General features: G+C 43.1%; 1 protein-coding gene and 1 pseudogene across 1 annotated transcript in view; one reads left to right on the plus strand and one right to left on the minus strand.

Moving 5' to 3' along the window:
• The window catches only part of DENND5B (DENN domain containing 5B), a 138091-nt gene that overhangs the window by 9507 nt on the left and 102326 nt on the right, over positions 1 to 26258 (minus strand). The window contains exons 18-22 of the mRNA XM_027768116.1: positions 13635 to 13763; positions 11078 to 11199; positions 5211 to 5356; positions 3273 to 3391; positions 1297 to 1484 (exon numbers count right to left, since the gene is read on the minus strand). Coding sequence (XP_027623917.1) covers positions 1297 to 1484; positions 3273 to 3391; positions 5211 to 5356; positions 11078 to 11199; positions 13635 to 13763 — 704 coding nt within the window. The remainder of the gene's footprint in view (positions 1 to 1296; positions 1485 to 3272; positions 3392 to 5210; positions 5357 to 11077; positions 11200 to 13634; positions 13764 to 26258) is intronic.
• Positions 19564 to 21532, plus strand: LOC102502821 (G patch domain-containing protein 11 pseudogene; annotated as a pseudogene).

Below are 26258 nucleotides of genomic sequence, written 5' to 3' on the forward strand. Positions count from 1 at the left end.
ACTCGAACCACGGTCGACTACGTGGGAGTCCAGCGACATAGCCATTATGCTAACTGCTGGTCCCTAATTTATTTTTTTTTAAAAATAATTATTTTATTTAGATTTATTTATGTATGTATGTATGTATGTATGTATGTATGTATGTATGTTAATTTGACCAGAGAGGGGCAGAGAGAGGAAAAGCAGGAAAGCAAGCCACCAGGTCTGGGACTCAAACCTCAGTTGGCTATGTGGGAGTCCAGTGCCCTTAATCACTATGCCACCTACTGGCCCCATTATTATTATTTTTTAATTTGTTATAGGGTGCATGCACTCACTAGAGAGAGAGGGGGGGGAGGGAAGGAGAGGGGAGGGGAGAGAGGAGGAGGAGGAGGAGGAGGAGGAGGAAAGTGTCCACACAGGAACTTGAACCACAATCAGCCATGTGGGAGTCTAGCACCTTAACCACCACGCCTCATGTTTCACCCCCAGCATGTTTTTCATGATTAAATAAATGATTTTGCTATAGGGCATGTGCGCTTGCCAGAGAGATGGAAAGCGAGAAACTACCACCTGGGGGGGATTGTCATACCACAATCCCTTCTTCCTTCTGCTCTTGGAATTTGGGGCATGCATGCACACGTGCCTGGTGTGAGTTTCAAGCTGCTGGCTCCAGAACTTGAACTGTGGTTGACTATATGGGAGTCCAGTGACAGAACCTTTACACTATTCACTGGTCACTGCATGGCGTGTTTTTGAAACCACTGGGGTCAGGACTTAAAACCACATGGATGGCTATGTGGGATCTGGCTCTCCCTTCTCACCAAGCCACAGGGCCAGCCTGAGAGCATGTAGTTTTATAAATGAGACCCTAACATCTAAATTCTTCAGGCATTTGATTATTTTGGGGGGGATGGTAGAAGAATGACTTATTTTATTATTATTATTATTACTACTACTATTTAATTGTTAGAGGGCATGTGAATTCACCAGACAGAGACAGAGTGAGAGGCAAAGTGAGAAAGCAAGTCACCAGGTCTTTGGACTTGAACCACAGTCAGCGATGTGGGAGTCCAGTGCCCTAATCACCACATGACCTGCTGGTCTCTTGGTTATTTGTTAATGTCTTGCCTTTGTTTTTTCTCTTTACTCTCTCCCCCATTTTAAAGTTCCTTCTCCCAAATTAATTTTCCTTAACTTTGTTCTTCTTAAAATTTCCTTGCCACAATTGATTAATAAAACTGTTTTCTGTGAACTGGCCTCATGAAACCTCTAACACTTGAGGCATGTTGGAAAATAAGAAAATCAGCAACTTACTGGAAGTCTTTCCTGTCAGTGAAGTGATGCTCAACCTCCGAGCGGCAGTGGGCGACTTCTGCTGGGGTGGGGTCCGACACTGCTTCACGAGGTCCTCGTCGGACGCTGAGGCCATCAGTTCTCCAATCAGAATCCTCTCCAGGCTCCCGTCATCAATGCCTTTTCCCAGCCACCGTCCACAGGGGAATCTAGTAGGAGAGGAAGAAATCTCGGCGTCACTGATTTTTTTTTTGGTACTAGTTCTACAAATGCTACCATGGGTGAAGCCCATTACGTTAATGATTATGGACTGTTAAACCGTGAAAAATGTTGGAAATAAAGAAAATTAGGGAATAGCATATTAGATAGCTATATTTTTATCATTTAGACTTAACATTTTGTCATGTGCGTCATTTTTATATTTTGCTCAAGTATTTAAAATAAATTACAGGGCCAGCCAGTGGCGTAGTGCTTGAGGCAACTGGATCCCACTTGGTGGACTACATGGTTCAAGCCCCAGACTAGGCAGCTTGAGACACACACCGGGTGTGTGTGTGCACGTGTGCCCAAAATCCTGAGAGGAAGGGAAGGGACCGTGGTGTGGCCATTCCCTCCTGGAGCTGCATTCTCACTTTCTCTCACTCTCTCTCCATCTGGTGAATGCATATGCCCTACAGCAAATTTAAAAAATACATGTATTATAAATTTTTATTTTTCCAGAGAGCAATGTGTTTGCCAAAGAGATAAAGTACACCCCAAGGAGAATGCTACCACCACAATCCTGCTTCCCTTCTCTAACCTTCTCAGGATTTGGAACATGAACGCACGTGCACTCAGTGTGTTTCTCAAGTCACTGGGCTTAGGACTTGAACTATGTGTTAGGCCATGAGGGATCTGTCTGCCTTAACCACAAGGTTACAGAACTAGCCAACATCAGGATACTTTTTAAAAATTTATTTATTTAATTTTGTTATTATTATTTATTATTATTTTCAAATTTGACCAAAGAGAAGGAGTGAGAGAAGGGGAAAGTGAGAAAGCAAGCCACCTAGTCCAGGACTCAAACCATGGTTGGCCATGTGGGAGTCCAGCACCTTACCCACCATGCCACCTGCCAGCCTGAGGACATTTCATCTCTAAAAACACTTTGTATGAATTCTGAAAATATAAACTATGCTCCTACATAACCACAAATGATTATCATACGCCCTTCAAAATTAAAAAAAATTCTTCAGTATTTTCTTAGACCTACTCTACATGAAAATTATTTGATTAGTTTTGGAAAGATGATTTTTATTTATTTTTTAAAAGAATGATTTATTCAAATTTATTTATTACTATTATTATTTAATTTGACCGGAGAGCGAGAGAAAGGGCAAGAAAGAAAGCAGGCCACCAGGTCTGGGACTCGAACTGGGGTTAGCCATGTGTGAGTCCAGCGCCTTAACCACACGCCACTTACTGGCCTCAGAAAGATCATTTTCAAACTCAGTATTAATATGGGAGTTAAGTCACAGGATAAAAGAGGAGAATGCTTCCACAGAGTAGCACTGGCTTTAACTAGTAGATTCTAAGAGATTCTTCTGCTTCCTGAAATTATTTGAAGCTCTTTCAGTGCTGTGGACTAAACATTAGAATGATCGTCATCTGAGGCAGTTCTGCATTATGTAAACAAAAACAAACAAAACAAACTTGAAAACTAAACTGAAACTTGGGGAAGGCAGTTGAAAAGCTGTCAAAAGAAAACAATTACCGGAACCAGCAGGTGGCGTAAAGGTTGGGCTAGACACTCAAACATGGCCAACCACGATTTGAGTCCTGGACTTGGTGGCTTGCTTTCTCACTTTCTCTTTCTCTCTCCTCAAATTAAGATAAATAAATGAATAAATGAAATTGAATAAATAATTCTTTAAAAAAAAAGAAAACAATTACTAAACCTTTTTAGATCCAAAGAGTCTCAAGAAAAAACTCCTGCATTCCCAAGGCCATTTACTTACCTGTATGTATGTCCTGTGATTTCATTTCTGACCATGACACAATCCACTAGCCATTTGGCTAACAGTCCTGAGTTATCGTGACCGATCTGCACAGTTGTCAGCTTCCCCAAGTTCTGGCACTGTAAGGATAGGACCGCAGGTGTCAGTACCTGAACCTATCCTGCTGCCTCTCAGCTTTATCGGCGGCATCACCCTAGACCTGCCTGGTGTAACAGGTGCAGGGACCCTCCCTGCATGATATGCTCAGCCACGCACTGGACAAGTACTTCATGCGTATTCTTTGTACTCAGGGAGCCCCCACCTGATGATGCAGGAGACACAAGGACATTCACTGCCAAATGAGGCAAGGTGGAACTGCTGCTAGGAGAAGACGGGGGAAGAAACGGTTACTTCTACTGGGGAACCCAGAAGCATCACTGAGACAGTGCTGAGTGCCTGAAAGGATGAGAGTGGGAGAAGGACACTATTCGGATTCTGTCACAGAGAGGTCAGGAGAACAACTCTAGGTTAAAAACCGTCACTACAACAGACATTTTCCTGTTTCTAATAAAATACTAAGGCAGCCTGACATCAAACCTTATCTAACTAGAAGTCTCTGAGGCTTCAGTACAAAGGCACAGTTAGCAACATTCTTACTGGCCCTTTGTGAACAAGTACAAAATAAAGCAATGATAATAGAAACAGTAAAATCAAATGTTAATTAAATTTTTAAAAATTATTTATTTAATTTTATTTATTCATTCATTTATCTTATTTTTTAATTTGACCACAGTAAGACACACGGAGAGAGAGAGAGGTGGGGGAGGGAAAGTGAGAAAGCAAGCCACCTGGTCTGGGACTCAAACTGCAGTTGGCCATGTGGAAGTGTCCAGTGCCCTCACCACCACGCCAGTTGCTGGTCCCCTATAGCCTGATTTTTTTTTTCCTTTCATTTATTTATTTTTACATTTTAAATGTTAATTAAATTTTAACTTTTAAAATCTGATAATGAAAAGACTGCAGGCCCCAACTGACTATTGCTGGATGGGAACATCAGAGCCTGGGTTTCCAAGGCTCGCGGCCTCACTGGGCCCCAGTGAGAAGGCCCCAGTGACTCAGCACAGGAGGATGGCCTCGTGAATTAGTCATGTGGCAGAGATGGAAAGCAGTAGGTAGATGAGAGAGGGCTTGGAAAAAGCGGTGACGGGACTTATAATGTACTTTCTGTTCCATAATTGGTAGGTGCAGAAAAGCCAAGGGTTTTAATCTTTTATACACAGATGGCTGTGAGTCTACTGCACAGATAAGGCCAAAATGGGGCCTTAGGGGCACTGTGATTCTAAGTGCAAACTGCTATTCCTAGACCTCAAAGAACAGGGCATTCAGTTAGCGCCACTTCTCTCCTGGAACATGAGCAGGTGTTTGTCTTCTTCCTGCACGCGGATTGAAAAACATGTAAATATTTCACCAGGTGGGACCTAAAAACTGACAATAATATGGAAAAGTATTTTAATAAATCACTATATAAAAGTCACTGTGTGGTCTAAAAGCCATTAGTGTGGATCTCAGCTCTCCTGTCCTTTTGCCAAAGGATGCCGGGTTTAGGCAGATCGTTTCATAATAGGGAGGAGAACCACATGGAGAGAGCATTTACTTGAACGTTTCCTGCTTGCTGAGTCCAGTGCAGGCACTGGGAATCAAGGAATACGACCAGGTAAAGCCAGAAAGCGCACCATTACAAGTACAGAAACAGAGCTTAACGACTACAGTAACAATGAAAATACAAAACCAATCAGTGTGAGCTACATGAGACAGCTTTAAGCATATAATCACAAAAATGACGACATGTGTGATTGTCCCTGTATTTAATTTGATTCAAGGCAAAATGAAAAACAAAACTGGAATCCTATACAACTACAGATGACATTTTCTGCTAAGAAAGGCTAATACTGACGGTACCTCAAAAGTCATCTCGAGGAGGTTTTTGGGAATCTGCATTATGCCCGTGTCTCCCAGCTCTCCCGAGACACAGATCCAAGGGTTGGAAGTGATGATCGCGTTGCTCAGCTTTTTGATAGGGATGATCACTGACCTATATGGAATCACTGAGAGAGAAATGCAGAAATTAATGAAAAATTACAACAGAGTTCTTCTGATCATAAAACAAATACATGTCATGAATTGTTAACTATCTAAGACTGCTTTGTATGATCTGTCAGGAGTATTTTAAGAGAAGATGATGAGGAACCAGCAGATGGTGTAGTGGTTGTCTTGCTGGACTCTCACATGGTCGACCACAGTTTTCAGTCCCTGACCCTTTCTTGAAACTCACGCCAGGCACATGGGAGTGTGTGCCCAAGGTCCCGGGAGGAAAATGGAAGAGAAGGGACTGTGGCATGGCCATCCCCCTGGGAGGTGATTTCTTGCTTTCCCTCTCACTGTGCCCCCTGACCCCGCTACACGCTCCAAGGCAAAAACCTTTTAAAAAAAAAAAAAAAAAAAAGACCAAAAGATGAGATTATGATTTCCTCCAGTCTAGGAAGGTGACTTTGTAATTCACAAGTCCCAAAACTTGTGCCAGTTTCCACAACATACACAGTGCCATTAAATTTGCAGTCACAAGCGTTAACACTAGAGTGACCGGGGACATAAACACAGACTATGCTATATGATGTTGTCACTACATAATTTTCTTTTTTTTTTTTTTGAGAGGTTTTTGCTATAAGGCGTGTGCACTCACCAGAAAGGCAGAGACAGAAAGACAGAAAGCGAGAAATCACCACCCAGGGGGCATGGCCATGCCACAATCCCTTCTCCTCCATTCTCCTCTCAGGATCTTAGGCACACACACACGCACCTGGCGTGAGGTTAAGCCACTGGGTCCAGGACTTGATCTGCAGTCAACTACATGGGAGTCCAGCGACATAGCCATTATGCCAAATGCTGGTTCCACTATCTAATTTTTTTAAAAATTAACTTTACACCCAAATCAGGTACAAATGATCATATTACTGTGGTTTCACACACAAAGAGGGGTCGATGACATCGTGGACAGCATCCAACTGCTGCTGGTTTTCTCGGGCAATGCTTTCAAGTGCTGTACTTCGGAACATTCCCCGTCCAAGATAACAGCACAGTATGCACAGCCAAGAAGAATAACCAATGGTACATCCATTCCGGACATGCCGTCAAAGTCTATAAACCACAACCTGACGGCCATTAAGGTGATCCACACGGGGTGAGAAGGTGGTGTAGTAGCTGAGGTGCTGGACTCCCACTTAAGCTGACCATGGTTCAAGTTCCAGATCCAGCAGTTCGAGAATCATACTGGGCATGTGTGCATGCGTGTCCAAAACCCCAAGAAGAGACTGGAGGAGGAGGGACTGTAGGAGGGCCATTTCCCCCAGGGGGTGATTTCTCACTTTCTGTATCTCTCTGGCAAGTGCATATATTTTATAGCAAAAACATAAAAAAAAAAAAAGAAAAAGAAAAAGAAAAAGAAAGGTGATTTGTGCACAAGAGATGCCTCAGAGTGAAGACATGGGAAACCCTCTCCTTCCGAAGGCACACCACCAGGTGTCACTGTCCTACCACTGTCCTTCGCTCGAATGTGGACACGCAAGTCAGACATGACACACGCCTTCTCCTTTTTTTAAAAAACCAAGGACGACACAAACATATCAGCATATTCTTTGTCCATTATAGTTATATTTGTAAAAGAATCAGTTATTATTTAATTTTATTTATTAATTCATTTATTTTTATCTGACCAGAGAGAGAGAGAGTGAGAGAAGTTAGAAAGCAAGCCACCAGGTCCGGGACTCAAACTGTGGTTGGTCATGTGGGAGCGTCTAGTGCCTTAACCACCATGCCACTTGCTGTCCCCTGCTTTTTATTTATTTATTTTTAAAGTATGGTAGAATAAAAAAAAAAATTGTTGGTATCCTTGAGATTTTTTGCTAATTCGGTCACACGAAGCGTGTGAGAAGCCCTCCCAGAACAGTTTACATGCAGGATGAAGAACACTTACTGTATAAGGAGCCGGGATACAGCCTACAATACGCACTCATGACTCAGCGCTCTCAAACGAGGAAAACGAATGGGATAAATGGTTCATTTCCCTAATTTTACATAAACGACTTTCTTTATGCTGGGTGAATAACCTTTTTTTCTGTCCTTTTATTTTGGATGAAGAGAAAGAAAATGTCAAAGGAAAGGCCATTCTTCATGGTTTAGTAATCATCAGAATCAAATGGTTTTTGAAACTGGAAGCAGGCGAGGTTAGCGTAAGAATTTATTTTAGGTGCCAGAGGCCCTCTCATTTCTTGCTGATAGGATTAGAAAAACTACAGAAAAAGGAGTGTTGAAGGTCAGCAATTCTGTGGCAGTAGATGGCCCATGGCCCACGGATGCACAACAGGGATTTCACAGTTTATTTATTTAAAAAAGCAACATCATTAGACTTAGGCTCTTTCCTTAAAGAATCTCAAATTGAAACAGTTACTCAGTTGAAGAGAAATCTGTAGATGTAAGGAGGAATTTAGGAGTCCCAACACTCTCTTCTATTTCTTTTCTTTCAGTTGGGCCAATAGACGGCACAGTGGTTAAGGTGCTGGATCTCATATGGTCAGTGGTTCAAGTCTCAGACCTAGCAGTTTGAAAAACCTGTCAGGTACATGTGCGTGCTTGCTCATGTACCCAGAAATCCCAAGAGGAGAACGGAGAAGGGATTGCAGCAAGGTCACACCTGCTGAGGTTGGGAGGATGATTTCTCATTTTCTCTGTTTCCAGTGAGTGCATGTGGCCTACAGCACAAAAACTAAAAACTTAAATAAAAACAACAACAACAACAACAACAACAATAACAAAAAACAAACGCTGTATCTGGTGGAGGTGAAGGCAGCCGGATTTCACATGGCCAACTGTACGATCCAGCATGGACCTGGCCGGTTCTCATGCCGGGGGCATGTGAGTGCATGCCCCAAATCCTGAAGAGAATGGAGGAGAAGGGACTACAGCATGGCCATTCCCCTTGCAGGACACTTTCTCATGTGCCATCTCTGCCATTCTCTCTGTCTCTTTCCAGTGAGCGTATGTGCCCTACTGCAAACTTAAGAAATGAAACAAAACAAAAAATAAAAAAACTGTACTTCACAACTTACATTCTTATACTTGAAGTAACCTCATAAATGGTAGATATTACCTACATGCTGGGTACTATAAGTTAGCTAATAACCATTGCAGCTCCCTTTTTCCTTGTCTGCCTCTACTGGAGACTAGAAATCCAAAACCTATACAGGCCTAGGGGGCTGGCATGTGGCGTGGTGATTAATACACTGGACCCACAAAGCTACCATGGTTCGTGTCCCAGACCTGGTGGCTTGCTTCCTCACTGTCTCTTTCTCTCTCTCTGGTCAAATTAAAAAATATATAATAATGATGAATAAAATATAATCATTTTTTTTTAAAGAATTGTTTTATTTAACTTCATTCATTCATTTCATTTCAATCTGACCAGAGAGGGACAGAGTGAGAGGGACGGGGGTGGTGGGGGGAGTGAGAAAGCAAGCCACGAGGTCCAGGCTAAAACCACAGTTAGCCACGTGGGAGTCTAGCACCCTTAACCACTATGCCACCTTCCAGCCCCAAAATATAATAATTCTTAAAACAAAACAAAACCTACACAGTTGTGGTCAGTGAAACATTAGAGATGTTTATAGTTTTTTAAAAATTAATTAATTTTATTAATTATTATCATTTTATTTTGTTTGCTATAGTGCATATGCATTCATGAGAGAAAGGGGAGCGGGGAGGAAAGTGAGAAAGCAAGCTGCAACTGCCAGGTCTGGGATTCGAACTGTGGTTGGCCATGTGAGAGTCTAATGCCCTACCTACCATGCCACCTGCTGGCCCCTAGAGTTTTATTATTATTTTTTTTAAAAGAGATTTTTGCTATAGGGTGTATGAGCTTGCCAGAGAGACAGAGAGAGACAAGAGAGAGACAGAAAGTGAGAAATCATCCCTAAGGGGGGACTGGCCATTCCACAATCCCTTCTGGTCCATTCTCCTCTTGAGATGCACATATGCACATGTGCCTGGTATGGGTTTGAAGCCACTGGATCCAGGAACTTCGGAGAAGTCCAGGGACATAACCATTATGCCATCTGCTGGTCCTGAAAATTATGCTTTTTTCTAGCACAGATCCTGCTCTTCCTCCTTAACACTCTCCCTGGCTGCTGCAAGGTAGATTGAAAACAACCATCTTGCGATCACAGCAGATCTACACACTAAGGATGTCTAAAAGGAAAGGGGTGAGTCTGGGTGTACTGCAGACTGCCTACCTGGAGACTCTTCACTATGTAAGAAAAATAAAACTAAGTGTGACCAGCAGTTACTGTAATGGTTGTGTCACTGGACTCCCATGTAGTCGACCGTGGTTCGAGTCCCGGACCTGGTGGCTTAAACTCACGCCGGGTGCGTGTGTGTGCGTGCCCAAGATCCCAAAAGGAGAATGGAGGAGAAGGGACTGTGGTGTGGCCACCCCCCTGGGGGGTGATTTCTCGCTTTCTATCTCTCTGTCTCTCTCTGTCTTTCAGGCGAGCCCAAAAAAAAAAAACCCACAAAAAAAAAAAAAAAAAAAAAAAAAAAGAAGAAGAAAGAAAACTAAGTTATTTAAACACTGGCTTTCAAGTTTCTGATACTTCTTGCTGAACACAATTACTAATTGATACAAGAAAAAAAGAATTGGTAACAGTGGGTAGAATAAATGTTATAATTCAGCTTTCTTTCAAAAATATGTATCCAGGGCTGGGACCAGCAGTTAGTGTAATGGCTATGTCGCTGGACTCCCACGTAGTCAACCGTGGTTTGCGTCCTGGACCCGGTGGCTTAAACTCACACCGGGCGCGTGTGCGTGCGTGCCCAAGATCCCGAGAGGAGAATGAAGGAGAAGGGATTGTGGCGCGGCCATCCCCCCTGGGGGGTGATTTCTCGCTTTCTATCTCTCTGTCTCTCTCTCTCTGTCTGGCGGTCACAAGTGCCCTATAGCAAAAACCTCTCCAAAAAAAAAAAAAAAAAAATCCATCTAGGGCTGGCCCCTCTAGTGCACTGCAAGCACAAAGGAAAGTGCAAAGGAACCTGGATGGACATGGCTGGCCCGAGTGCCTTGGAAAACACACTGGGGTGAAGGGCAGCAGGTGGCATGGTGGTTAAGGTGCTGGACTCCCACATGGCCGACTGCAGTTTGAGTCCCACACTTGGTGCCTAGCTTTCTCACTTTTCCTCTCTCTCTGGTGAGTACACATGCTCTATAGCCTCCCTGCACAGTGCTTAACTGCTGTGCTATGGGGCCAGCCCTGTAACTCTCATTTAAAGAAGGCATTCCTTTTCATGTCCACGCTGGTTCCCGCTTCCTACCACAGCCTGGGCTCTGAGGCAGAAACCAGGACGCACAGGATCCTCCAGGGATCTGCACGTAAGGACAAAGGCAGGACTGGCTGGGGGAATGCTGAGCCACCACGCAGTCTCGGCCGGTCCTCAGTGGACTCCACAGTGAACGCTAGGACTGCCCTGTGATCGGTCATGCCACGTGGCCCACTGGGGGGAAGGCCTCGCCTCCAGGACGCAGCTGTCCTCAGGGAGGCACTCCCCACTGCAGAGAGCAGAGGCTGTCTTCCAGCAGCACCATCCGCAATGGGAGCTCTGCCCACCCCCACCCCTAACCCCATGTCCCTCTCACTATGGCTTATTTTACTTCTAAACATGTAAATGCTATTATTCCGTTAGCCACCTGAGTAACTCTTCGTGTAGCAGCTCTGCAGACTTACTGATGGTGGTGAACACACTGGTGAAGCAGAAGTAGTCCACGGCATTGAGGGAAAGTAGGTGGTACAGGAACTGCTCTCTCTCCTCCTCACAGCGCAGGAAAGCGTAACGCTTGTACAGCTTCCTGAGAAAGGGCGAGACAAGCACAAAACGGTGCACTAGATTTTTCATGCTTTCCATATGTCTTGATCTTTAACACATGCTTCCACATAGTCAAATAATGGGTAGAAACTTAAATCTTGAGAGAACAGACAACTATGGACATGTAAAGAGTTCATAAAACATTTTAAAACTAACTAGTAATTAAAGAAAAAAAATCCCACATACCCACTTTGCCTATCAAACTAATAAAGATTTTTTTTTTAAGAGAGATTTTTGCTATAGGGTGTGTGTGTGTGTGCTCGCAGGAGAGACAGAGGGAGGCAGAGAGAGACAGAAAGCAAGAAATCACTCCCTGGAAGTGGGGGGGGAAGGCTATGCCACAATCTCTTCTCCATTCTCCTCTCAGGATTTTGGGCACACACGCACGCACCTGGTGTGAGTTTTAAGCCACTAGGTCTGGGACTCGAACTGCAGTCGACTACTTGGGAATCCAGTGATGTAACCACTACACCAGCTGCTGGTCCCTGAACTAATAAAGATGTAAAAGTGACAACCAGTGCTGACAAGGGAGCAATGAAAAGCCATCCTCGCAGTCTTCGGGAAAGCCCTGTGTTGGTAACCTTGGCTCACTGGTTTTACTTTCAGGATTGAGTGCTAAGAATACAATATGAAATATGGGCAAAGATTCATTTAAAAATGTCCACTAAAATGCTATTCATAAAAGCAAAAGTGTATCAGGAGATATTCATGTTGGAATATTGTGTGGCCACTGAAAATAAAGTTTAGAAAGAGTTAACAGTAGAGGACCTACTACTACTAAAAGCAATAAATAACTTTTATTAAGCACTTACATTTAAATACTTTTCGAGTGTTTTATCAGAATAGTTAAGTCCTTACCCTACAGGGTTCCCTTAAGTTACCACCCTGTGAGGCAAGTCTATTAGTAACTTCATTTTATAAATGGGGAAAAGAGAGATACAGAAGTTAAATATCTTGCCTAAGGCCCAACAGTCAACAGAAAAGGCAGTATCTGAGAGTTGCAACTCTTGTGATAAAGTAAATGTTTATAATTAAGCTAAGAACAGGATGATACTGAATCACAAATAGAGCATACACTCAACTAAGAGAATATGAATAAAGTACAGAAGAAAATAGGTGGAATACTTGGTATTATTCTTTATGTGGCAGAATTAAAAATGATCATTTTCTTCTTTGTACTTTGGTCACAATGGGCATGAATGACTTTTATAATTGGAAGAAAAAAAATGTCAGTTTTAAGAGAACAAGGTCACGTTCACAGGCTGTTTTCTCATACAGCAGTTTTTATCAGAACTACTCTTTGGACATACAGAGTCATTCTAAGGGCCAGCAACTGAAAAGTCCTGGGTTCACTTCCTGGGCCCTCCCTGAGCACTGGGCACATGTGGCTGGGCCTGTGACCCACACTGGCTGAGACCAGGGTGGGTCATGGTGTGGCAGCCCTATTTGGTACCTTTCTCACTCAGATGGTAAGAAGAAATAAACTTAAAAAAAAAAAAAAAAAGAGAAACTCATTCTAAAATGCTTCCGGGGTAAGTAATGCGAGGTTAAGAACGTACAAATGCAAAACTATGAGAGGTATTGAATTATCATGAAGGTATTTCAACAGACTGTCATGTTTGAGGTCTTTGTTGAATTCTTTGCATATCTTTGCTCTTGAGAACACAAAGTCCTCAGCCTTCAAATTAACTCTAACATACAGATCTGGACAATTAACTCAAACATACGGATCTGGACAACTCCTGATAGAGTAAAGGGAAACTATCAAAATGGTTAACAATGGGGGCCAGCAGCAGGTGGTGTGGTGGTTAAGGTGCTGGACACTTCCACGTGGCTGACCACGGTTTGAGTCCTCGACCTGGTAGCTTGCTTGCTCACTTTCCCTCTCTCTCTCTCTCTGTATCTTTCTGGTCAAATTTAAATAAATGAATTAATAAATAAAATTAAATAATTCTTAAAAAAAATTAAAAAAGATAAACAATGAACTGACATGCAATTGGCTTCCTGGCTCTAAACTATTCGGTGGTTAAGTACTGGCAAGATTGTCAGAAGAAGCCCTTTACTGTGGCTGTTTTTGTTTTCACTACTCCAGGGTTTGTTGTGATTTTTACTGTATGAGGTTTCCAAAAGTCCTACCTATCCTGTGAATGTTATCATCAGCATGTGTGGACTAGTTAGCTTTTCTTCTCATTAAAGCAGAGCAACCTGGCTTTTGGTTGTGACATTTGTTGTGCCCGCCCAGAAATGATCAAAGATTCTGTGGAGACAGAGCTCCCAAGCATATGCCTGTTAGATAAAAATGTGTGTGCACAGGAATCAGCGACTCATGCTGAAGAAGCCAGTCCATCAGCTTATGCACTCTTCTCTACAAGCACAAAGGTCACAGGAACAGAAATGTCTCCAACAGCAGCATCTTACTTGGTGAGGAGCTGGTTGGAGAGCAACTGCTTGAGATGCTGGGACAGGAGCTTCTTTTCTAGAGACAACCTTATCCACGCCCGAGCTCGTCCGACATCAGTCTTGATCTCACTCATGTTCTGAATGTGCCTAAAGAACAGCAGCAACAGAAAGAGAGAGATCCTAAGGACACGTGAACTAGAAAAGAACTGAAGAGTTAACAGTGCTGCGTACAGAAAAGTCTGTCATACTTAGAGAAAGCAACGGGTAATACAACATTTATGTGGATTAAACCTTCAAAGGTTCCCTCTGAATCCTGAATTTAGTCCCACATCAGATTGCTGTTACAACATGAGCACACAGGGCATATTTTAAGATAAAGCATTTATTAATCATTCACTCCTTCGGATTTTATGTCCTTGTTTCAGCCTCACAGATACCTCCAAACAGGGACTTCATTCTTCCTGACTCAAAAAAATAAAAGTAATAACGTAGGTTGAATATTCAAGTTTTAATTAAAATAACTGCTCCACAGCTTAATTAAATTTCTGCCACAACTTTAATCCACTGAGTATTTTTTAAATTGCTCTTTACAACCTCTAGAAAATAGAAAATATTTCTTTTTTCTTTAATTTTTAAAGTTATTTATTTAATTCTTTTTTTTTTTTTTTTTTTTTTTTTTTTAAACTTGACCAGAAAGAGACCGGGAGAGGGAGAAAAGGAACGTGAAAAAAACAAGTCACCAGGTCTGGGACTCGAACCACGGTTGGCCATGTGGGAGTCCGGCACCCCAACCACCACAGATTTCTGCTGGCCCCAGAAATCTTAATTCTAAGACATCAGAGTAAATAAGCTTCACTACACTGACAATCTTAAAGTTTTGAGACTTGGAAACCTGTGGCCAGAAAAAGAAAAAAAAATGGTGTGGTCAAACCCTAACTAGGTATTATTTACACGTATAAATTAGTATTCTGTATGGAAGTCAAAGCTACCCCCAGCAGGACTGAACTGATCTTACTAAATAATTGTCCTCCTCAGGGGAAATGGAGGATAGGTCAGGGAAAACAAGCCCAAGAGACAGAGTGAACTGTAAGACTGCTAGAGTGAGTCACTGAAAGTCTTTGTTATTGTGACCTACCGGGCCTTCCTTCGATTTTCTTTTATGCCTGAATGACTCAACCTGGCTGTGATAAATATTGCGAGAAATCCTTTTGTCTGCTGATTCTAAGTATTCAGAATAAGGAATGTCCTTCTAACACACACATGCACATGTGAACACACACATACTCTTTTTCCCTTCACTCCCTCCCTTTTTCCTTCCCCTCCTCCAATCTCACAATCTGAACATGTAGGCTTTCAACCTTCAAAGCTGATATATGATCTAACACTTTTTTAAAAAAAATAATTATTCATTCACTCATTATTTTAATTTGACGAGAGAGAGAGAGAGAGAGAGAGAGAGAGAGAGAGAGAGGCAGAGAGAAAGAGGGAGGGAGGAAGAGAGAAAGCAAGCCACCAGGTCCAGGATCCCAAACTGTGGTAGGCCATGTGGGAGTGCCCAGCCCCTTAACCACCACACCACCTGCTGGTCCTAATAAAACTCTTTTGATTTGCCAAGATGCAAAGCATGTATCACATCATACAGACCTCCTGCAGAAGTGGCTTAAAAACAAGCCAGAAATAAAACATAGAAGAAAACTCTGCTGCCATTTGTATGGGGCTTAGCCAGCCCAATCTCGCCTCTAAGAATTTTTTTCAGAATTTGTGACAAACTAATTTTGTTTGTAAAGGGATGATATTGTACTACCCTTCATGGTCATGAGCAGAGAAGGCTTATCCTGTCAGACTCCTCTTAGACCCTGGATCTTACTGCTGGTGGTGGCACTGCTGCGGCACTTGACAACCAAGCTAACCCCTCCAGGACGAGTGTCTGGAACAGCGTTGCTACCTCAACCCTATGGACATTTCCCAAATGATGACTCACTCAGCTGACTAAAAACAGTAAGGGAACTGCTCAGGCATCTACCCTTAAAGTTCAACAGCACTTACGATACTGTAATGAGTGTGGTAGAGTTTACACGTTCCAGGACTTACCAAATTGACTCAAGACATATTAAATGAAGGTGAATCTACGAGGTTTGATAAGTACCTGCTAGGCATCTGTCCCTAAGAAGTCTTCTTACTCTACAACATCAAAGGCTGCTGAAATTAGCTCCACACTGGCTCTAAACAAGCTGGAGACATGGTGGGTGAAGTACGGCAAAGGAGAGAACTACAGTCTGAAAAAAATCTGCTTATGTGTAAAGAAAATAGAAGAAAGAATGAAACACATAGAGTGAAAACTAGTTTGGATGGCACTAAGCATTCCTGTCACGCAAGTAGTTCTCTAGTTTTCTGGAAGGGGGCATGGGTGTCAGAAGCTAAAGTCAATGGACTGTTCTCAAGGCCATCTCATTGACTGAGACAAGGGAAATTAGTCTGCCTTCTTGGGATTGCCTTCTTGGGATCTGCAGTTAGTGTAATGGCTATGTTGCTGGACTTCCATGTAGTCGACCACGGTTTGAGTCCTGGACCTGGTGGATGCGTGTGTGTGCATGCCCAAGACCCCGAGAAGAGAATGGAGGAGAAGGGATTGCGGTGTGGCCATCCCCCCACCACCACGGGGGGTGATTTCTCGCTTTCTGTCTCTCCCTGTCTCTCCGTCTTTCTGGCGAGCACACGCACCCTATAGCAAAAATCTCTCCCCATCCCCCCAAAAAATACTGCCTTCTTAACCTAATTTCTTTGTTCAAAAACCTTAAGAATCTCACAGACTACAACCTGAACTTCTTAGGCTGGCATTCAAGGTCTACGACTCTTTGGCTTGAACATATCTTTCCAACAATATCTCCCTATTGAAATATACCATTCTAGGCCATTGGATCTGCAAGGCTCTACATTTCATTCCCTGAAGCACATAGCCTCTTCCAGTTTTCCCTATTCGATTCTATTCACCTCTGAAACCCCAACCTCTCCTTGACCGTGCGAGTCTTCGATGACCTCTCCAGTCTAAGAATTTCTATAGCTGAACTTGCCACTAATCATATACTTCCAAATATATTTATCACTATTCTTCAGCAAAAGTTTTTCTCACCTGAAGCTCACTCCCCAAAGATAAGCAGACCCATATTTCTTAGGAGGCCTGCTGTTTCTTTGCACCCTACTGGGCTTAGCACATACTAAAAGCTCTGCTGCGTTATAAAGCTGTACCTAATTTTATGCTTTGAAACAATTTACATATGTTGTATTGCCAAACTTTAATTCAAACCAAATGAAAAATTTGTGTACTTACCATCTGAATCTTAACTGAATAATTTATCATATGTAATTATTATGACGTTGAGTATATTACACAAGAATTACTTTCAAAATATATCCTGCTAATTCACAAAGAAACCACACATAATATCACCTAAATATATAACTTTCTATTTGATTTTCTTTTTTGAAAGAAAGATTTTTGCTATAGGGTAGGTGTGCTTACTGGAGAGAGTGAAAGAGATAGAAAGCAAAAAATCATCCCCCAAGGGGGATGGCCATGCCACAGTCCCTTCTCCTTCATTCTCCTCTTGGGATTTTGGGTATACACGCACACACAGCTATAATGCGTTTTAAATCCCTGAGTCTGGAAAATCAAACTGGGGTCATCTATGTGGGAATCCAGTGGTGTAACCATTACTCCATCTGCCGGTCCCTCTACTTGATTAATTTCTTTCTCTTTTTAAAAATTATTTTATTTAATTTTATTATTCTTTTTAAAGAATTACTTTATTTAACTTTATTTTATTTTAATTTGAGCAAATTGGGGGGGAGAGAGGGAGGGAGGGAGAGAGAGAGAGAGAAAAGTGAGAAATCAAGCCACCAGGTCTGGGACTTGAACTATGGTTGGCCATATGGGAATCCAACATCCTTAACCACCATGCCACCTGCTGGCCCTGCTTTTATTATATTCTAATTTAACTTGACCAGAAGAAGGGGGGTGAGAAAATAAGCCACAAGGTCCAGGACTGAACCATGGTCAGCCATGTGGGAGTCTGTGGAGAGCAGCCAATCTGAAAACATGTGATGAAAACATGTGGCCTGTAGACACGTGCAGAAACGCCCTTCCATAAGCTGCTCTAGCAGGGCTATCGAGAAGCATCTACATACGAAAGCAGTATCTGCGTGTTGTCAATGGTTATCTTCCTGTTGTAGTTGATACCCAATACCCAAGATAATGCCTAGTATCAGGCTAAAGGAAGTCACATGCCTTTATCAGATTGTCCCCCAAACAAGATCAGAGAAATTACATGGCCAGTCATTTTCACATCTTCAGTGGATTTACATCCAAAAGCAATTGGCTTTGCATCCCACTTTCTCCTCCCCTAGTCTGTTTGCATTCCACTTCCTTCTTCCCCATTCCCTTTGCATCCCACTTTCCCCTTCTCCCATTTTCTGCCCTTTAAAAGAATAAACCTGAGGCTGGTTCAGGTCGCAACTTCTCCATCAGAGAGGCTGTGCCCACCCGATCCTCATCCTCGCTTTTCTATACTTGTGTGTCTTTGTGTGTTTGTTATTACGTCTATTTCTAATCCACAGCCTTCCCCACTCAGAGAAACGTGTTCATGCCGAGCTGGTCCCGGCAGGAGCCCAACACCCTCAACCACCACGCCACTTGCCAGCGCCTCTACTTGATTCATTTATAACTCTGGTACAAAGCTTTATAATCTAGAAAAAAAGAATTATATACCTTGTCTTAGCTGATTGTCACGATTACCGGTGAAAGAGAAACACTATTTCACTTTAAAGGTGAAAACTGAGACCCCTCAAGGCCGAGGGTCCACCCAAGGTCACAGAGATAACAGATGCCATCCCTTTTCTACCCATCACTCATATCCTGGCCCTCACCTTCTCAGAGAAGCCCCCCTTCCACTGACCCAGAAGAAACATTTCCAGGTACCTCCATGACCTCAACGCACAAACTCTGTGCGCCTAATTGCTCAGGTAGAACTGACTAGATGAGAAGTGAAACTGAGCAAGGACCCCCCATTGTATTTTCTATGGTTCTTGAAATAAAGGTCCATTGACATTGTAATGGCCAGAGTGAGAAGTCTTCAGACTTTGTTTATGATAATGACCAACATGGACCATGAATGAGGACCATTGGACCTCTAAAACTCTCACTTAAAGGAAAGATAAGGGTTTTATTTCAACATGTAAGATGTTTTATAGGCTGGAAACTGCTGGTTGTGAGCTCAAAGACTCCAGGCTGAATGGCTCCAGACACCTGAAGAGAAATTTGATTATCTAAGGCCTTGCCAGTCAAGAATGCCCACGAGATGACCACACCCTCTTGAACCAATCACTGAACTGATCATGCGCCTGGGACCTCTCCCCCTAATTTTTGCCCTTAAAAACGCATGTGGGGAACATCTCGGGGAGACAGGTCTTTTCAGCATGAGCTGCCCGCTCTCGCTTTGCAATAAAGCTGTGCTTTCCTTCATCACACCATGTGCCTATGGTTTGCGTTTATAGTGTCTGGGTGAGCGAACCTTATTTGAGTTCGGTAACAGAAGCACATGACTGAGAGCAGCAGATGGCATAGTGGTTAAGTTGCTGGATTCTTACATGGCCAACTGCAGTTCAGACCCCTGGCCCAGGGGCTTGAAATTCACACCAGGCACCTGTGTGTGAGCCCAAGATCCTGGGAGCAGAATGAAGAAGAAGGGATTGTGGCATTGCCATTCCTCCCAAACCCTCGGGAGGGATGATTTCTCACTTTCCTCTGTCTCTGTCTCTGTCTCTCTCTGATGAGCATGCACGTCCTAAGGTCACACTTCTTTTTTAAAAAAAAAACAAAAAACAGCACATACCTGATTTTTTCTCAGAGGCTGGGAATTAATACATGAGAAAATCAAATCATATTCGTGAAATGCTTACAATAAGAAATGATGGTAAAGCCCAGGCTTGGGGGATCGCGTACACAATGAAGCAGAAAAGGAAAGAGAAGGAAGGGCGGAGAGAAGCAGCAGATGTGGAGGGGAACACGCAGGCCACTCGCTTCTCATGAGACAGAGCAACCTACGTCAGGACCGTTCCCACTCTGGCTGAAGTTTCTGTTCTCTGATTCTAGAAGACGTCCTTATTTACGCCGATAAAGCCCCTTTTACACTGAAGCTAGTTACAGGTGGCTGGGACTTTAACGCCAATCCGCCAATCAACTAGGTGGAAGTCCAGCACCTCAGTTCTATGCCGTCTGCTGGTCTGCTGTTCCCAGCAGTGTATATGTCCTGTATCGTAATTACATTAGTTATTAAGGACAATGGTCTGGACAGCTAGATGGTATAGTACGTGCATTGCTACTGTGACAATAAGGATAATAACAGTAACACTGCAACTGTTTCTATGCAGATAACCTGCACAATTATTTGCTGTCCCAGCCTTTCCCTGTGGAACAAAACAGTCATTCTACAACAAATGGTTTGTTGATACTCAGCATTTGTAAAGACCTTTGGAGCCCCTGGAGACAGAAATGCAGAAATACCAAGACATAGAGAGTAGCTATTTTTTTTTTTTTAATTTGCCAGAGAGCACATGTAGCTTGCCAGAGAGAGACAGAGAAAGAGAGGGGAAGTAAGACAGCACCTCCCATGGGGAATAGTCATGATGCAATCCTTTCTCCTCCATCTCTCCCTTCTTCTGGGACTTAGGGCACGCCCGCACACACACCCAGCATGTTTTTTAAGCCACTGGATCTGAGACCCAACTGGGCAGTCGGCCCTGTGGGATTCAGTTCACGTAAGCACAGGCTGTAGGCCCGCCCAGGGTTAGCCTTTTGATGTCTCTGTCCTGGACTCATGACAGCTGCTAAGCAACTGGATGCCAAGCCCTGCAACAACCACGAAGCCTTAAGGCTCTAAACTACCAGTGCCTTTGCCTCCAGGGATAAACTGGGGAGACAAGAAGCACCAGTCAATGTGCAAACAGAAAGTGTAGGCTCAGACAGATACTGCCTCACTTCTAGAAAGTACATTTTCTTCTCCAGAGCTGGGCCGGGACCTGAGAGCTGCCAGATACCATTACCATTTGAAAATAAGCGTGGCAGAAGAGGATCATATGTCTGATTCCTTCCTTAATGTCCATTCAGAGATGGTATCAGACCAGGATTGCCAATGCTGAGGCAAATCCGAGAAGCCTGTTGAAAAGAAGAAAAACGACAGGAAGCTAATTTGAAAAATACGCAGAAGAGTTTAAAAGAGGAAGAACAAGAGGGACGTGACATTGGATTGAAGAATGCACTTGGCTGTGAAAACAAAGGGTTTGCTTTGCTCCAAAAGATGGGATATAAAAGCAGTTAGGCTCTTGGCAAGAGCGGAGATGGTATTGTTGAACCGATTCCTCTCAATGTCAAAACAGGGAAAAGTGGTATTGGTCATGACACATTCTTAAAATGGAAAGCAGAGGAAAAACGAGAAAGCTACAGAAGAAAGAGTCACATGAAAAACCAAGCTGGAGAGAGAGCTGCAGCGCAGTTTCGAATGCGACTTAAAAATAAGCAGGATGAAATGAAGCTAGAAGCAGATCTTAAAAGAAGCCAGCGAGCCTGTCAGCAGTCAGACGCCCAGGAGAATATTCAGGTTCCCAAGGAGGCATGGCACTGGTCGGAACTTGATGAGGAAACTGAGGAAGAGGAAAAGGAAGGAAAAGCACAGGACGAAGATGAATATATCAGTGAAGATTCAAGTGTACTGGAAAAATTACAAATATTGACTAGTTACTTAAGAGAAGAACATCTGTATTGTATCTGGTGTGGAACAGCATATGAAGATAAAGAAGACCTATCTCCGAATTGCTCGGGACCAACTTCTGCAGATCGTGACTAAGAGATTCCCAAAAAAGTGGAAATGTGAACCATGTTACTGTCTCCTAGAAACAGAAAATTCAGCAGTTGAAATTCCTAAATTTTTTATTCCAGTAAAGAAAGAGGGCCTTTATATACTGTTTTATTTATTTATTTTTTTGGAGAGGTTTTTGTTATAGGGCGCGTGCGCTCGCCAGACAGACAGAGAGAGACAGAGAGACAGAAAGTGAGAAATCATCCCCCAGGGGGGATGGCCACACCGCAATCCCTTCTCCATTCTCTCGGGATCTTGGGCACGCACGCACACACACGTGCCCGGCATGAGTTTAAGCCGCCGGGTCCGGGACTTGAACCGCGGTTGACTACATGGGAGTTCAGCAACATTGCCATTACACTAACTGCTGGTCCCAATTCTTTCTGTACTTTAAAAGTACTTTGTACAATACTTTAATTATAAGTGTTCATTGACTTGAAAAAAAAATACATTTTCTTTAATTATCCAGATTGAGAAAAACCTAAGTTTAAAATATTGCTTGGGTATTTTTCTTCAAGAAAAAAGATCCGTACCGACTACCTAGGTAACAATTAGGGACTACAGTGAGGTACTTGCCAAGAATTTGGAAAACAGGGAAATAAGCCTGCCCTCTGAGAATTAAACTGTAAACATATCATGAATAAGAACAATACACAAAATACCATCTTGAAGAGGTAGAATGGAAGCAGAGAAAGGGAGAGAGAAATGTGGGCGCTGTTTCCCAGGGCTTTCACTGGAGGAACACAGCCTGGAGGGATCAACCACAGCCTGGAGGGACCACGAGACAGTGCCGGGTGCTCAGGTTTCTGTGGCTCCGACTCTGAGGCAGCCTGCTGTTTGCACCTCACTTCCAGGCAGAGAATACACATACGGTGTAAGAGCACCAAGGCAGCTGGTTAGGCCAGTCATGCATTGTGACCCTGCCTTCACCTGGTCCTGGAAGACTGGAGAGAGTGGACATATAACCAAATCTAGCCCTTTACTTTTCCGTCTCTTTCAGGTATTTGAAGTATGTGTCTTGGCTGGCAGGAATTAGCATCTGAGAGTTTAATTACTTTTTTATTTTAACTAATGATGGTGGTTTCTGAGCTTATAAAACCAAGTATGCAGGGAGAGGGGGTGTCAGTAGGTGGTGTGGTGGATAAGGCGCTGGACTCACACATGGCCAACCATGGTTTGAGTCCTGGACATGGCAGCTTGCTTTCTCATCATACCCTTCCTCCCTCCCCACCTGTGTGTCTCTGGTGAACTCATGTGTTCTGCAGCAAATTAAAAAATAACACCAATAGGGAACAGCAGGTGGCATGGTGGTTAAGGCGCTGGACACTCCTGCATGGTTGACTACTGTTCAAGTCATGGGTCTGGTGGCTTGCCTTCTCACTTTTCCTCTCTCTCTTTCTCTCTGTGTCTCTCTGTGTCTCTTTCTCTCTTTCTCTCTGGTCAAATTAAAAATAATGAGTGAATGAATAAAATTAAATGAAATAATTCTTAAAAAAAAAAAGTAATAATAAGTAGTTGTTAAAAAAACCCAAGAAACAAAAAACTAAATATGCTAGCATGTGATCTCCAAAGACCTGCAAGGCTGGCTCCGTACCTTAGTGTTATGGGAACTGGACCCCACATGGCCAACTGCGGTCTGAATCATAGCCCTGATGGCTTGAACATGCTGGGTGTGTGTGTGTGCATGCCCCAAATCCTAGAGATGGAGAGATAGAGGAAAAGACACCGTGCCATGACCATTCTCAGGAGGTAGGGGGTGGAGGTGCTTTCTTCCTCTCTGTTTTGTGCTCTCTCTCTGAAGGGTGCACACACCTTCTGACAAATTAAAAAAAAAAAAAGATTTGGGGCTGGCAGATGGCATGGTGGTTAAGGGTGCTAGACTCCCACATGGCTGACCGCAGTTTGAGTCCCAGACCTGGAGGCTTTACATCACTCTCTTTTTCTCACTCTGTCCCTCTCTGGTCAAATTAAAATAAATAAATAAATAAATAAGAACAAACAAAGTTAGATAAATAATTAATAAAATAAAAAAACTTAATTTTTCCATAAATGAAAATGAGAGAGAGGGACAGCACCCATAGTAGAATCCCAAGACTGATTTGTCCCCAGCTTCAGCCAGCTCTGAATCAGGGCACGCGTGTGACCAGCGTAGCCAGGGTGGGTTCTGGATGTAAACTTGAAACCTTCTCATGTGAGTCACCTTCTCAGAGTGTTGTATTTTACTGCTATGCCACTGTCCAACTCCAAGTATGAATGTATTTTAGTGCAAAAAAACCTTTGAAATCCACGCATAGTTTTTTCAAAATATCCATTTTCCACAAACTTTTTTGAAGACTCCTCATATATGTTTTACTACAATTAAAAATAAATTTTTGTCACAGGAAATGTGCGTTTACTGGAGAGAGGAGAAAGCAATAAATAATTTCCCACGGGGTATGGTCACGTCATACCCCTTCTCCTCCATTTCTCCGGCCTGTTGGGATTTTGGGCATGCACACATACACACCCAGCCAACTGCGTGGCCTGTCGTGGGATCCGGCTGCCTTAACCACCATGCCATGAGCCCGATCTTAACAATTCTGAAGAGTACTAGTCAATTATTTTATACCGTGTCCTGCAATTTGGATTTTTGTGATATTTTTCATGGTCAGATTAAGTTATACATTTATGACAGAATACACTAGGAACCCCTTCCCCACAAGGGATATGCTACAAGACCTGCAGTGGCTGCCTGGAGCTGCAGGCAGTACTGGGGCCTGCATGTCCTGTGCCTTCCCTGCACACAAGTGACAGCCACAATAAAGCTTACCAGTTAGGCACAGTGAGCAGTTATTAATAGCGACTACTAATAAAAAAGAACATGCCAGGGCCGGCAGGTGGCGTGGTGGTTAAGGGCACTAGACTGCCACCTGGCAGACCATGGTTCGAGTCTGGAACTTGGTGGCTTGCCTTCTTACTTCCCGTCTCTCTCTCTCTCTTTCTGGCTCTGTCCCTCTCTGGTCAAATTAAAATAAATGAGTGAGTAAAGTTAAATAAAAAATATTTCTTTAAAACACGCTAAGATCAGCACTCTGGCACTTCAGGGCCATTAAGTGAAGTAAGGGTGCCTTGAACACAAGCGCTGTGCCAGCGTGACAGTTTACATAACTGATAACTGAGACAGTTACTCACTAACAGGCGGGAAGTGCTCAGAGCGTTACACTAGAAAAAGGGATGATTCACTGATTCACATCCCAGGGGAAGGCAGAAGATGTCATCATGCTACTCAGAATGGCACCAACTTAAAATTCATGAATAGTTTATTTCTGAAATTTTCCATTTAACATTTTTGGATCGTGGTTGACGATGGACAACTGAAACCATGGATGGGGGGGATACTACTCGGGAGTGAGATCTTCTTGATGTATTGGAGCAGGTGGTACATGACACTGATATGTCTTATTACTTGGAATCTTAACTTTTCTTTTAAAAACAAAAAAACCAAAACATTACTGGGGCTGGCAGGTGGTGTGGTGGTTAATGATGCTGCATTCTCACATGGCTGATCGTGGCTCAAGTCCGGGATGTGGCGGCTTGCTTTCTCCCTTCCCTTTCCCTCTCTCTCTCTCTATCTGATTCTGTCTGGTCAAATTAAAAAATAATAACAACAAATGGAATTAAATAAAGAAAGAATTTTTTAAAAAACATATTTTATTTACTTATTTTCTTTTTGAAGTTGACCAGAGAGACACAGAGAGAGAGAGAGAGAGAGAGAGAGAGAGGAGCAAGAAAGCAAGCTGCCAGGTCCAGGACTTGAACCATGGTCAGCCATGTGGGAATCCAGTCGTCTTAACTACCACACCACCTGCCAGCCCCTAGAAATGTTAACCTTGATCACTTGTTTAATGTGGTATCTACTGGGTTTCCTCCCTGTAATGCTGCTATTTTTCTCTTTGGAATGAATAAATTCCCGGGGTTACACTTTGAAACTATGTAAATACCATGGCTGCCTTAAACTTTCAGCTATTAATTCTACTTTATTCCTCTACTTTTATTAATGAAAATGCATCTGTGAAAAAGAGCTATCTCGGGGCCTGCAGGTGGTGTGGGGTGGTAGTTAAAGGTGCTGGATTCTCACACAGCTGACTGCAGTTTGAGTGCTGGACCTGGTGGCTTGCTTTCTCACTTTCCCCCCCTCCCTCCCTCTCTCTCTCTAGTGAAATTTAAATAAATAAAGTTAGTGAAATAATTCTTTTTTTAAAAAAAGAGAGCCATCCCATTGTGCTATTTATTGAATTCATTTTTAAAAAATAAATGTTTATTTGATTTTATTCACTCACTCATTTATTTATTTATTTTTGGAGAGGTTTTTTTTCGCTATAGGGCACGTGTGCTCGCCAGACAGACAGAGAGACATAGAGACAGAAAGCGAGAAATCACCCCCCAGGGGGGATGGTCACGCCGCAATCCCTTCTCTTCCATTCTCCTCTCGGGATCTTGGGCACGCACGCACACGCACCTGGCGTGAGTTTTAAGTCATTGGGTCCGGGACGCGAACCGCGGTCAACTACGTGGGAGTCCAGTGACATAGCCATTATGCTAACTGCTGGTTCCCTCATTCATTTATTTATTTTAAAAATTTTATTTATTCATTAATTTATTTTTAGTTTGACCAGAGAGAGACAGAGGGTAACAGTGAGAGAGAGAGGAAGTGAGAAAGCAAGCCACCAGATTCAGGACTCAAACCCTGGTC

Source organism: Tupaia chinensis, unplaced genomic scaffold (genome assembly GCF_000334495.1).
Source record: "Tupaia chinensis unplaced genomic scaffold, TupChi_1.0 Scaffold145519_1, whole genome shotgun sequence".
Taxonomy (NCBI): domain Eukaryota; kingdom Metazoa; phylum Chordata; class Mammalia; order Scandentia; family Tupaiidae; genus Tupaia; species Tupaia belangeri.